The sequence below is a fragment of the Zalophus californianus genome, chromosome X (genome assembly GCF_009762305.2).
Source record: "Zalophus californianus isolate mZalCal1 chromosome X, mZalCal1.pri.v2, whole genome shotgun sequence".
NCBI lineage: Eukaryota > Metazoa > Chordata > Mammalia > Carnivora > Otariidae > Zalophus > Zalophus californianus.
Genome location: NC_045612.1, coordinates 16,368,659 through 16,382,692, shown reverse-complemented (window position 1 = coordinate 16,382,692; position 14,034 = coordinate 16,368,659). Strand labels below are relative to the sequence as shown.

The 14,034-nt window shown below is 52.5% G+C and overlaps 1 protein-coding gene across 1 annotated transcript; it reads left to right on the top strand.

Moving 5' to 3' along the window:
• Window positions 1-300: 300 nt before the first annotated feature.
• On the top strand, window positions 301-12,840 carry LOC118356570 (integrator complex subunit 6-like). The gene is made up of 6 exons (XM_035725762.1): window positions 301-382; window positions 9,735-9,915; window positions 11,545-11,667; window positions 11,886-11,939; window positions 12,099-12,192; window positions 12,571-12,840. Exons 2-6 carry the CDS (start codon window positions 9,741-9,743, stop codon window positions 12,668-12,670), a joined length of 546 nt encoding a protein of 181 aa, XP_035581655.1. The 5' UTR covers window positions 301-382; window positions 9,735-9,740; the 3' UTR covers window positions 12,671-12,840.
• The last annotated feature ends 1,194 nt before the right edge of the window (window positions 12,841-14,034 follow it).

The following is a 14,034-nucleotide window of genomic DNA, read 5'->3' as shown; positions in this document are numbered from 1 at the left end:
GGCCGGGGGGGGGCCTCTCTGTGCCCCGGAGGTGCCTCTCCCTGGGCTGCGGTGTCTTCCTGGGGGATCTCCGTCAGCTCTGTGGAGACACTTGGTTGGGTTCGGATCTCAGCCCAGGGGGAGGCCTTTTCGGGGCCGCTTATCTCCGCCATGTTGGAGAAGAGGCTGTCCTTGGTGGTGTCTTGAGTTCCGTGAGGGACTCTCCTTGTGTCATGGTCTCCGCGCCGGTGGGGGGACGCGTCTTTGGGTGATTACGTCAGTCCGACGTGCGGGGCAGGCAGTGTCTCCTGGCGCTGCATTCAAGGTCTGTGAGGGGGAGGTTTCCTCGGGTGCATCACCTCAGCCCTTGGATTCGTCTCGCTGCGGGCTTCGACCTCAGCCTGTGAGAGACTCTCCTTGGGGCTTAGCTCAGCACGAGGGGGCACGTTCCCTTGGGGGCTGTGTCTCAGCCGCGGTGGGGCCGGGCTTGTCTGCCGTTGTGCTGGCCCGGGGTGGGGCCTCCTCCCGGCCCGGGGAGACCTTCCTGGGGGCTCTGTCCCCTCCGACGGGGGGGCTGTTCCCCGGACGCTTTGGGGTGACCGTGGAAGTGTCCGCGGGGGGCTCTGCCTGAGTCGTGGCAGGGAGAGAACCTCACCTTCCCAGCACTGGGCCTTTGGGCTCTTTCTTGGCGCCCCCTCCGAGGTCTGGGGAGCTGAGACTCTTCCTCGGAAGGGCCACCCCTGCCCCGAGGGGGGATTCGGCCTTGAGCGCTCTCTCTCAGCCCTAGGTGAGGAGGGATATGGGGCACTCCAGCGCCCTGATGGAAGGGGGCTACTCTTCCTCGGCTCCCCTGACTCCGCCATGGCTGGGGGGCGTTTCGGGGGCTCTGGCTCTGCCCCTGCCTCAGGGGGTGGGTTCTCCCGAGTGTGGTGTGTCGCAGCCTCTGGGTGAGGTCACCGTTGGCTGCTCTCATGCACGTTGGGGTGGCTTGTTCTTCCTCGGATGCTCTGCCTCCGCCTGGGGCGGAGTAGTTTTCAATGATTTGTGTATCTCGGTCTTGCAGGGGTCCTATGAGTAACCTTTCACCTGTGATCTTGGTCCTCAAGGTGGGAATCTGGGGCTGACAATATATGAGAGTTGGTAGCATCCTAGACTCCCAAACCCTTGCCACATAGGCAGTCTTTCATCTCAGTCACGCTGGCGGGTGTGCGGGAGCCTCTCGTTACGTCTAAATGTGCATTTTGTGCTGATTAATGTGGTTCCTCGGCCGTTCATGTATGTGTTTTAGGAAGAGCTTTTCCTGTCCTTTTCCCCACATTTTACTGAGGCATTTGTATTTAAAATAGATTTATAGTGCAACATATATTTACATTTGTGTATATATATATATATATATTTAAATATAGAATTCTCTCTGTCTTCTGCTGATCTGTTTTGATTTGTCCCTCTATTCTTTTTTTTGCTAATGGAGAGAGAATGTGGGCACGCCAGCGTGGGAGGGAGGGGGAGGGGGAGGGGCAGAGAGAGAGGGAGAGGGAGAATCTGGAGCGGGCTTCCCACCCAGCATGAGCCCAATGTGGGGGCTCGATCTCTACCACTGTGAGATCATGAGCTGTGAAAAGTGAAATGCTTAACCAACTGAGCCATCCAGGTGCCCCATCTCTCTCTCTCTCTCTCTCTCTCTCTCTCTCTCTCTTTAAGATTTTACTAATTTATTTGAAAGGGGCAGATGGAGAAGCAGACTCCTCACTGAACAGGGAGCCCAATGCTGGGCTCCATCCCAGGACCTTGGGATCATGACCAGAGCCGAAGGTAGCCGCTTAACCCAATTGAGCCACCCCCAGGCAACCCCCAAGTCACTCTCTTAACAGTGTCTTTTTGATGAACAGAATTTCTCAGTTTATGTCTAATCAGTCTGTTCCTCATGGTCAGTGCTTTTATTCTTTTCAAAAGCTTTGCCTACTCTAAAGCCATGAGGGTAATATCCTAAGTTTCCTTCTAGATCTCCTGTTCACCAGAGATCAATGTTGTAGGGACGGGAAGGGGGTCAGAGCAGAGGTGAATTTCCACATAGGGAGCCGGTGGACTGACTGAATGGACCTCAAGGGTTTGCAAGCCCGGGTGTCAGTAATCCAGCACCTGCTGTTCCCAGATTGATGTCTAGACTTTCTATCTTGTCCCACTGGAGTATCCGCCCACCCTTGCTCCACCACCACAGAGTTGTCATTGCCCCTCATTTGCGGTACATCTGCTGTCTGGCAGTGTGCAGTCTTCCAACTTGGTGCTGTTGCTGAAAGACGGTCTCAGCTATTCTAGGCCCTTTGATATCCATATACTGTTTACTATCAGCTCTCCTATTTCCCCACAAAAGGAACAGGATGGGTTTTCTGAATTTTAAATTAAATTCCTGACACTTTAAATATGAAGAAAGAATTATTCTGGGCAGAATGACAATCATCACTTAATAACGAGTCTTCCAATCCACAAGGTATGGATTTCTCTCCATGTACCGAGGCCTTTGCTTTCTGTCCATGAGGTTTAGGTTCCCGTGTAGTGCCTCAGCACACGTGCTGTCAGGTTTGCTCTATGGGTTTTGAGGCTTTTCTTTCTTTCTTTTTTTTTTTTTTAAAGATTTTTTATTTTTAAGTAATCTCTACACCCAACTAGGGTTCAAACTCACAACTCCAAGATCAACAGTCCCACCATCCCCTGACTGAGCCAGCCAGGGGCCCCGTGACGTTCTTGACACTGTTCTAATGATATTTTATTTTGTTTTTGTTTTTAAGATTTTATTTATTTATTTGAGAGAGCGGGAATGAGAAATAGCACGAGAGGGAAGAGGGTCAGAGGGAGAAGCCGACTCCCCGCCGAGCAGGGAGCCCGACGCGGGACTCGATCCCAGGACTCCAGGATCATGAACTGAGCCGAAGGCAGTTGCCTGACCAACTGAACCACCCAGGCGCCCTCTAATGATATTTTAAATATCTTTCTCTAATTGGTTTGTTATTACACAGAAATACACCTGGTGTTGATTCTGGCTCTTTACCCAGTTGCTTGGCTATTGTATACTGACTAATTCTCAGTATTTTGCATCTTTTTGACTCTCTATGTACCAAAACGTGTGAAAGTGTGAACAACGATAACCTCACTTCTTCCTTTCCAAATGTGTACTTATTATATTTTACTGTCCGTTTTCAGTTCCTCCAGTATGTTCTTGAAAACACAGTGGACACCCTTGTCTTTTTTAAAACTCAAGAAAAAAAGGGTTGGGCCTGTCACCGTTAAATACAACACTTGTGTACATTTTTGGGGGAGGGGGAGATAGCCTTTCTTAGGTTAAAGAAGTTGCCTTTCATCCGACGTCGCTGATGCTTTTTCCTGCGAACAGGTATCCAACTTCAACCCGTTTTTTACAATGGCCCCGTGACTTTTCCTTGGTTTTCGCTGTTCACGTAGCACACGACACTGATGGATTTTCCACGGTGAAACCAGTCTTCCTTCCAGCAATACACCCAACAACCACATGCCCTTTGGATTTTTGTGTCCCGTTTAAATTCATTTGCGAACCCATCATTTGGAGTTGTGCGTCTATATTCAGGAGAGAAATCCGGGTTGTTGGTTGTCCTTTCTTCCAGTGTTTTTGGTCGGTGTTGGTAACACGTTTATATGGGACTCAAAAAATGAGTAGGAACTCACACCATTTCTCCTCTGCTCTGAAAGTGTTTGTGTAAGACTGGTATTCTTTCCCTCCTGAATGTTTACAGGACTCCTCAGGAAAGCCTTCAGGCTAGGGAGGCTTCTCATTTGGTACTAGACCTTGTACCACATACAGGAGCATTCAGATTTTCTGTTTCTTCTTGGTGAGGTTTGAAATGTTTCATTGTTGTCGAAAAGTGTCTCTTTCATGTCAGTTTCCCAATTTGCTATAAAGTCATTCTGGGTGTTCCTGTCTTTCACAGAACTCCCTTCCGGATGCAGGGTTCCGTCTCCGGCTTGGTTGCTAGTTTTGTTCACCTGTGGCTAAAAGGTCCTCGATAATCGTGCCAGGGAGGCTCCTTAGTCTGTTCAGGCTGCCATAGCAACATGTCAGAAAGTGGGAAGGTGACAGGGACAGAAATGGGTTGCCCTGGGCTGTGGAGGCCGGGAGACCAGGACCAGGCAGCCGGCACCAGGACGATGTAGAGAAGGTCCGAGGCCTAGTTCAGAGTCGGGCGCCCTCGTTCTATGCTGCGGGAGGGCTCTGGGTCTCTCTGCAGCCTCCTTTCTGGAGCACTAATCCAATTCAGGAGTGGGCCACCGTCTGGACCTCAGCACCTGCCAAACGACCCTGATGCCTCCCAATACCAGCTTCCCCGGCGGTTTGGATGTCAGCACATGCTTGTGGGGAGACACGAGTGTCAGAACACAGCATAGCTCTCACTCTCGTTTCCTGGGATTTTTTGTAGTCCTTTTGCACCTTCCTCCATGGACAGACCTCATTCATTTGCAGCCGTGTTACCTTTCTAAAAGAATATAAACCTCTACGTTTTCCTCTCTGTTCGCCATTACGTGTGTCGCACAGATTCAGTCATGCGAGTTTTCCTAGAGTTCAGTACTAAGTATTGACCTGGAAGTATGGTATAAAATTTTGGAGTACCTTTGTTGTGTTGCGAAGAAGTACTTGTCTAATTTCATGTGTTTAGAGAACTTGGTCTGCCTGAAACTACGGATCGGGGTTTTATTGACAGGGTTGCCAATGTTTGCCTGCTTGAGAAGAAATTATATTCTGATTATTGGGTACAGGATTCTATGTGAGGCCATGATCAAGTCTATTGAGGGTGGAATCTTCCAATCTATGCATTTGCTATCTGGGGCCTGAGCCGAGCAACTGGCACATTCTGATTGAAGCCCCGTAGAGCAAAATGATTGGTGGAGGTGGACATGTGCACGAAGGGATTCCATCACAGCAAACCTTCGGACTTCTTGTGGGAGCGCTAGGGAAAGATGTAAGCGCATTCTCCTGCTACGCAGGCCTTGAGTAGCACGTCACTGAGGAGCCCTGGCAGCCACTTGGCAATCATGAGGAGGAGCCAGAACTGGGATGAAGTGGCTTCAGAAAAGCAGAAAGGAACCTCGGGAAGAGACCAGACCCTTTGTCATGTTTTTGATACAGGATTCGGCTCCTTTCATGCTAATCTCCACTTAGCTGTTGGCTTCTTGTATCGTTTTAGCCAAAACAGGAGAGGTTTGCGCTCCTGTGATTGAAAGCACCTTTTGCAAAACAGCGTTCACCGTGGCAAGCAAAGGAGCACACACAGGATACATTTGGAAATCCGCAGAAATCGTACCAGCCGGCAACAACCACTCTTCACATTCAGTATGCCCAAAGCCGGGCGTCTCTTCAGAAAAACGCAATGTTCTTGGTAGATGTGGTTCTTAGTGTGGAGACAAACGTCCGTTTGCCAACGCTCCCCCAGAGTGGCCAGACTCCACGTTTAACAACTCAGAGACTGCAGAGCCGCTGTGAGGGGGAGAAGGGCTCCTTCTGCACTTCTGTAGACAGGTACCATGGAGGATGCCCGGCCGGAAGCCTGAGAAACTAAAGGAGGGGCGGCCCCTGGGCTGGCCTGGACTCGGCTTTGAGGAGCGATCAGCCTCCCGTGCTGGTCAACCCTCATGTGCTCACATGAGTCCAGGCCCCGATCTTCAACAGTTCTGGTTCTAATGCAATGAAAATTTGGCGTGTCAAGTGAAATGCAATGGAACTTTTGCAGCTGAAATGTTACTAAGGGAGTGTGCAGGGCACGATAGTTCTCCGAAAAAGTGGATCCACACCCGGTAAGGTCACAAGACACGGACAGAGATAGAAGCATGTCAGTAGTGGGGTGAAGGAAGTACCCGCGAGCCGACCCGTACTGCTTTTCTCCTAGTCCCTCCTGCTTCGTGGTTCCTTGCGAATGTGGGGAACACAGCAGTTGGGGGCTCAGGTCACGGATATCAGCGCCCATCCGAGCTCCTTCTGGCCACTCTTCACGTGACCTGCCCCTTCGTCGTCTCATCGCTTTCACGAGATGGTCCTCTGCCGAGTAAAGGCATTTTGAAGACGGATGACACTGCAGGCTGAGGGCTAGGGAGCCGGGCGAAGGCACCTGTTGCCGGGCCAGCCACCCATCCTGGAAATCTCTGTGCCTCGCGATTGCTCCTGAGCCCCACATCGACCCTTCCTTCCCTTGTCCCTAGTTTGTGTCAGAATTCTGCTTTTGTTGGAGTTCTTCAGAGAATGTGTCCTCCTGTTGACCCCAAGGTGGCTCTGGCCATCGGAAGGCCCTCCTCCCTTCCCCTGTCCTTGAATGTAAGTTCCTCTCCGGCCTAGGAGCTGTTACAGGATCCCAGATTCAGGAGGAGTGCTGTCGGGCCCATCTGGACGGTGCCTGGGATGAAGCCCACGTAGGCGACTATATAAACTTCTAGGGTTCTGGCCGGTTGTGCACAGACCTCCTCGTGGGCCCGCCCAAGACCAGCCTGGTATGTATGTTCCTTGCTTCTCCAACCTGCCAGGAGCCATGCGGAGTGGCCTGCCTCTTTGGCGGTCTGTCCTTGTCTACCCGGTAAGGGGCCGGTGGCTGATTTCACTCAGATGCTCCGCAGGGAGCTCACAGGCGCCAGAGGCCAGGAGAGCAGAGACGTGGGTCCGGAGAAGGGGGCATCCTTGGCGCATCCCAGGCTTGGCCACAAGGCTGTGTGTGGGGAAGTGCGGACGTCCGTCAGATGTCTGGGGACACCCCGACAGCCCCAGGCGGTCTGATGCGCTCGTGGGGGGAGCTGCGGCGGGTCCCCCCGACAGAGACGGGGAGCCCACGGCTGTGGGGCGGGCCGGCCTCTGCTGTGGACAGATGGGCCGCCAGCGGTGCCCAACGACAGGCCGCAGCTCGGAAGGCAGGGTGGAAGAAGAGCTGCGGGTAGAGAAGGGGCTGCGGGGTGCACCGCTGCACGGGCCCGGGGTGGTGGAGAAGGCGGGACAGCAAGACGGCACCTTGGAGACTTTGGGCGCCTGTTTGCAAGGTTACGGGCCACTGGCTGCCTTCGGATTCTGGTCTCAGTGCTGGGACACCGCCTGACAGCCGCTAAGAGGGAGGACTCGGGAGTCAAGAGGAGGAGGCACTGGTGACGGAGGAGGACAGGGACTGCGCCCCGTGCCCTCTGACCCCTGAAACAAAGTAAATCCTAGCGGCACAGCCCCAGGCCGGGGGACCCCCAGCTGGGGAAAATGCTGGGTGATTGCTCCTATGCTCGCTGAGCTCACTGACAGAGGGGCCCCTCCCAGCCACAGGCCAGGGCATGCCTGCACCCGGGAATCCGTGGCTGTGGGATCCGGGCCGATGGCTGCTTGACAAGGGGCCCAGGCCCTAGGCAGTGACAAGGGGGGGGCCCAGAGCCCTAGGCAGTGACAAGTCAAGGATGGACGCTAGGGTGCGGACACTGTGAAGCTGAGGTGGATGATCATGAATAAGCCCTCGTGAGGTCAGGACATGTGGAGAGACATTGGGGATCGCCCGCCAGGCAGTCTTTGCTCTTTCCCACACTCTGGCTCCTGAGGCGCTGAGACTCCCGGCCATGAGGAAGCCGATGCCCTCGCGGAGCCCTAGCCACCGCCCCTGCGGCACACCCAGCAGATGGCGAGCGAGGGCGGGCTGACCACACCGCAGCACCAGGCACGACGGGACCGGACCAACAGCGACTTGGTTAATGCAGCAACAGCCTGCCCTGTGCGATCCAAACTGTGTCCCAGGCAACTGCCCCGGGATCTGGGCCCATCTGCCCGAGTTCCCGACGGGTGATGGGGTGGCAAGCGATTGCACGGACCCGTTGGCTCCCACGGAGGGTTCTCCATATGGCCCGGTTTGTGCAGACAACACGTGTCTCCTGATGCCGACTTTCCCCCACTGGGCAAACCGAGACCGCCCTCATGAGGGGACCGGAGAAGCCGAGTAGTGTGTCCACATACCCTCGTCAAACAGACGGTGATCGGGCTCACGGTTGAAGGAACTGGGCCAAGGAACATGACACGGAGTGGTGGTTCCCAACCGCTGGAGACCTGTGGGCAGCAGGAAGGTAGAACAGAAGACTGGGAGATTAAAGCAGCAGATTAAATTGTCAACAGTGAAACCACCTTGATCTGGTGGACTTCACAACTGTCCTAGGTTTAGGTTAATACATTTGGAGGACCACGAAGGAGGGCCTGTTTGTTAGCTCATCCCGAACTGGGAACCCCTGCCGAGATACCCAGCATCATAAAGCTATGGAAGTCTCAGGACACAGCCATTGTTCTGACTCTCCAGGTGGATCACTGTGCTTTGCTGCTCAGGACACCAAGCCCCATGCGGCTGGGAGAGGCGTGATCATCCGGAATTTGCCAAGGGATGTACACCAGCATGGGTGTGTTTCTTCTTAGCTGTTCAGGGAGGGGAAGCTACTCCATGCCCTCTGGGATCCCACTGCTCTCCTGAGATGCACTGTACCCAGACTGGAGCAGGCAGCATACCCGGGTGGGAGGCCGCACCGTACCCGGACCGGAGCACGCACCCTACCCGGCTGGGAGCACGCACCGTACCCGGCTGGGAGCCCGCACCGTTGTTAGAAGGGAGAAGGTGGTTTCCTGCTCCGGGGATCCCGCTCCCAGTCCATCTCCTCTCGCCTGACAGTGTTGCCTTCCCTGACCAGCCTGTGCGGGACGCACAGCCGGGTCACGTTCCCCGGCGCTGTGGCCACATTAGCGTGAACAGGTCAGGCCACAAGTGCGATTCTTGCACAAGGGGAGTCCCTTCCCGTACAAGCACTGTCTTTGTCTTTCCCGCCTTGGACTTCTGCAGCTCCTCTGGTGTCCGGTGACAGAATGGGCCCCAGATGCAAAGGCCTTTCTACAGCGTGGCCACACCTAAGCGGCACAGGAAGCGAGCCGACTGGGCGCGTAGCCAGAGAGCTCGCAAACGAGCCTCCTGCATGCCGAAGAAACGCCTGGCTGAGCGCTCAGGACGCATTGTGGAAGAGGGAAATGTACAAGGTTGTAAGAGCCAGGCCCGACGGGTGGGATGCTTGTGTTGTTTTTCAAGTTTTTATTTAAACTCCAGTTACTTACCATACAGTGTACTCTTAGTGTCAAGTGTAGAATTCAGTGATTCCACATGGCCGTACAACACCCAGTGCTCATCACACTCGGGCCCTCCTTCCTCCCTGTCACACACTGAGCCCGTCCCCATGCCCACCTCCCCTCCAGTAACCCTCCGTTTGTTCTCTGTGGTTCGGAGTCTGTTTCCCGGTCTGCCCTTCTTTTGTCCCGCCATGTTCATCTGTTTGTTTCTTAAATTCCACATATGAGTGAAATCGTTTGCGGCTTGCCTTTGTCTGACTGACTTACTGCGCTTAGCGTTCTGTTCTCTAGCTGCCCCGGCATCATTGCGCATGGCAAGATGTCATTGTCTCTGACGGCCGAGTAATATTCCATTGTATATGTACAGCGTGTCTTCTTTTTCCACTTATCAGTCGGTGGACATTTGGACTCTTCCCATAGTTCGGCTTTCGTAGATGATGCTGCTCTAAACATCGGGGTGCATGTACCCCCTGAAATCAGTACTTTTGTACTCTCTGGGTAAATGCCTCGTACTGGAAATGCTGCTTCATAACGTACTTCTATTTCTAACTTCCTGAGAAACCTCCTTCCTGTTTCGGAGTGGTTGCATTTTTGTCATTAATGGAACGTGTTTCTTAATGCTCCTCAGGAAGTGATGAGTGATAAAGCAGAGGAGTCCGCTGCTGGGCCCAAAGGCCAAGTGAGACGTCCTGGAAAACCCATCACTCCGCCTCCGTTTAAGAAAAGGCTGAGCATGCCGCTGCCATCAGTGAGAGAGGAAGGAGACGGAGCATCCCAACCCGAGGGCTCAGCCATCTCCTGGGAAGATGGTGAGGATGGCTGTCCTCCCCTCCCTGACGTGACCCGACCCAGGGCAGCCAGGCCTCTGGCTCCTCCACGCCTCGGGATCAGTTCCTATCAAGGTCACCGGCTTTGGGTGATGCTGCCATTACTTTCTCAGCCACACGGGACCAGGTGTTCACTCTGTCCTCCCTGGAAACATTCCTGGCTTCCCAAGCTCCGCACTCTCCTCGTTTCCTTCTCCTCCTTGAATTTGCCTCCCTTCTCCTTTCTGATCTTCTTTCTCTCCTCTTAAGACTGTCACTGTTCCTGAGTCCCACTGTTACACTGTCCCTCATCCCACACTGCCTCATCACTCAGCAAGCTGCTCCAGTAGCTTCTGAGCTCGCATCCTGCTTTCCCACTTGACCCCGTGTAGCCCCTTTGTGCCCGTGCACCCAGAGTGACCATGTCCACACAGATGTCAGGTCATGACATGCCTGTCCTGAAACCCATCCTCAACTCCCCCGAGCACGTAGAACGGAGTCTGAGCTCCCGATGCTGGTCTCCAGGCCCGGCACCCCCTGACCCTGTCATGGTCTCCTACATGCGCCCTCACCGTGTCCTTCTTGCTCTCTCTGCGTCTGTCCTTGGCTCCACAGCCCCGGTTAGTCCCCCCCTGGGGCCCTGCACGGCCCTCCCGGCAGCTAGACCTCCTCCTCTGCGTGTGCACAGGCCACCTCCGTCTCCTGTTCCTGGCTCTGCCCAGGGCTCACCTCCTCAGGGGGCCCTGCCCGACCACGCCTCACACAGGCTTCCCCTCCTGCTCTCGCTCACATCCCTGCTGACTTCCTTCCTTCCTAACACAAAGTCAAACTGTTTCATTCCCTGTGCTCCTTGGGCATGTACCCTCTGACGTCCACAGGAGCTTATACATCCCAAAAGGAAAGGGTTTCTTCTGTCTGGGTCACTCCTGACCCCCAGGCCTGGATGAATGAAGTAGACGTGTCACACTTGAAGGAAAAAAATGCATTTTCTGAGACCGAAAAGCCAGATGAGGAAGATCATTTAGTGACTGGGGTTTCTAGTGATGGAGTGCCAATATCAGGCATCCTGACATCAAGTGACACGTTCAGCTTTTCACCTCGTAGACGGGATCAAGGGAACATGAAATCATGAGTGCCAGGGCTCTGTGAATGTTTGCTACTTGGTTAGACTGTCCAAGCCTGTTTCTGTGTGTAGGCGTAATGACAAGAAGAGAAGAGGCTTCTTTGTTGTATTATTTTTCCTGAGGCAAATTTTCAGGTGTGATACATCTAGCTGGTGTATTCTCCTGCTATGAAATGAAAATTTAGAGACTGGCGAGCACATGGATGTGCATGTGGCGTTGCTGAAATGCACGTCATCGCAGCTCCACATTCAATTAGGTTTCCAGATGGCACCTGTGCTTCACGGTATCCACGGGGAGGGGACGGAAAGTGGTCGATCCCCACCTGATGGCTTCCGGTGAAACTCTGACCTCCAGAGCGGATGAGTATGGCAGGAGATGGTATTCCACACAGTCAGGTGGATTGTCTGTGTCCTGTCTTAGCCAGTGTCAGCAAGGGTGGGCCGATTCATTCACAAACCAGGTAGTGATGCACTGGTGGGAGGAATCATTCCCAGCTGTCTCTCTGCAGATGACCCCCAAGACACAGCAATGTATGTGTCGGGAGATGTGCCCGATAAACTGCCAATACCAGCGGAAATCAATATGGAAATAAAAGTGCAATTAAAGAAGGAAATTCGATATTTTGAAGGAAGTAAGTAGAATACCAATTTCTGTCCATGAAACCCCAGGAAGTCTTTCCCGTTCTATGATCCAGACTAGATTCAACTGACCTCTTGAGGCTCCTCCTTTGCCAGAACTGGGTTTTCACAACTAGAACGGTTCCTCTTTATTTCGACTGAAATGTCCCAGTAAATCTTTCGTTGTTGTTGTTGTTCTTTTGTATTTCTTAAATTGGTTATTGTGTACCAGATCCCACACTGGTGGATATGTTCGGATGTCTGAACGTAAGCATGGGAAGCACAGGTACGCTGTAACATTGTAGGGATGTCTGACCGTAAGCATGGAAAGCACAGGTACGCTGTAACATTGTAGCCCTTGAATGATCGCTGAGACTCCAAGCCTGAGTTCTAACTCCTCTTTGTACTTGAGAAATACTGAAGGTATTTTTCTAAATATCTTCAGAACATGAGAGAATCTTGAAATTGCTTGAAGGAGTGCAAGGACCTCCAGAAGTGCAGAAAAAATTTGTCGTGTATGCCATGAAGGAAGCGGCAAGGTGAGTGTAGGAGGAACTGTCCGGTATGTCTCCCAGTGGGCCCAGTGCGCTGCTGGGTGAGGGGTGGGGTCGGGCCCTGCCTGGCGTTTCTCAAACCCTGGCCCTCAGCCAGAGTTCATGTCGTCCCCAGTGATTTAGATCGATGCTATCCGAGTCTCTCCTTCTTCCAAGCTCAAGGAACCCTCTGTTCACTCCAGAGCTTGAGGTGGGCCTTGACCCTGAACTGGCACCCTGTGTGTTAGTGGATGGTCCCTTACCACGCAGGGGTGTTTTCTGTACTCCTGTGACTCGAGCTTCTCTTTGCATCTTCTACAGAGCCTCCTGCATCAAAGGTTCTCTGGGTGTCTTTGGGTTAATGACTTGTCTCTTTATCTTCAGATTGAAAAGAGAAGACTTAATAAGTCACCTTGAGAAGGTCCTAGAGAAAATAGAATATGACCAGTTTCTCAACAAAGGTGATCGCTCCCCAACCTTATAATCCCGTTATGGCAACGATCAGTGAGAAGGCAGAACCAGTTGGCTGTCCTGGAGTGCGACCAGATATTGTTGATGCCTCCCAGCACAAATTAGTTAAGAATTGTCTTCTTGAGGCTGAGAAAATGCATTGCCACTTTCCTGTTATAGGTGTCTGTTAGTAAAAGTTGGACTGTTGCCCTAAGTTTTTCATCTGAATGGATTGTTTGTTTGTTTTCCTTCTGAAGTGGAGCAACCCTGTTAAGTCATCAGGTTACGCTATATCCTAGGTGCTCTGGAGGTCACAGGCCTGTAGCTGGTATTTATGACTGTCTTCTACATCAGCCATTTCTTTCATTCTTTTGTTTTTTTGTTGTTGTTTTTTTTTTTTTTTTCAGAGAGGGAGGGTTGTAAGGAGCAGAGGGAGAGGGAAAGAGATTTTTTTCTTTTTAAAAAATTTTATTTTATGATGTCATATTAATCACGATCCATTTCGTCATTCATTTTTGATGTAGTGTTCCGTGATTCATCGTTTGCATATAACACCCAGGGCTCCATGCAATACGTGCCCTCCTTAATACCCATCACCGGGCTGACCCATCCCCCCACCCCGCTCCCCTCTAGAACCCTCAGTTTGTTTCTCAGAGTCCATCGTCTCTCACGGTTCGTCTCCCCCTCCGATTCCCCCCTTCATTTCCCCCTTCCTACTATCTTCTTTGTTCCTTTTTTAACATATAATATATTATTTGTTTCAGAGGTACAGGTCTGTGATTCCTCAGTCTTACACAGTTCACAGCGCTCACCATTGCACATCCCCTCCCCAATGTCCATCCCCCAGCCACCTCATCCCTCCCACCCCCCTCCACTCCAGCAACCCTCAGTTTGTTTCCTGAGATTAAGAGTGCGAGAGAGAGAGAGAATTTCAAGCAAGTGCCACACCTAGTGCGCATTCCGATGCCGAGCTTGATCTCACAACCCTGGGATCATGACCTGAGCCTAAATCAAGAGTCAGTTGCTTAACTGACTGAACCACCTGGGCACCCTCTTTTTCTTTTTTAATTTTATTTAAGTAACGTGTAGCCTTAATACCTGAAGAAACTGAGCCCCCAGAGAGCATGTCCTTGCTCCAGGTCAGACAGCTGGTTGGAAGCTGAAACCAGGGTTGACCCCAGGCCTTTTGGTTTCCTGGACCGAAATTGCACATTGGGAGGGACCCCCCTTCTCCCAACCCCAAGCCATTCTCATGCACCAGCAGGGTATCTGAGAATTCAACTCAATGCTGACACAATCCACCCAGAGCCTGCGTCAGATTCCACAGGTTAAGGGTTCAGTCCTCCAAGACTGCCCCAACCCTCACTTCAGACACGAGTTGCAAGCTGCAGGCTGTTA

Coding starts and splice junctions, on each gene's coding strand:
- LOC118356570 (XM_035725762.1), top strand. CDS start 9,741: ATGAGTGATAAAGCAGAGGAGTCCGCTGCTGGGCCCAAAGGCCAAGTG. Junction 11,668..11,885: donor AATTCGATATTTTGAAGGAA/GTAAGTAGAATA, acceptor ATTGTGTACCAG/ATCCCACACTGGTGGATATG. Junction 11,940..12,098: donor CGTAAGCATGGGAAGCACAG/GTACGCTGTAAC, acceptor AAATATCTTCAG/AACATGAGAGAATCTTGAAA.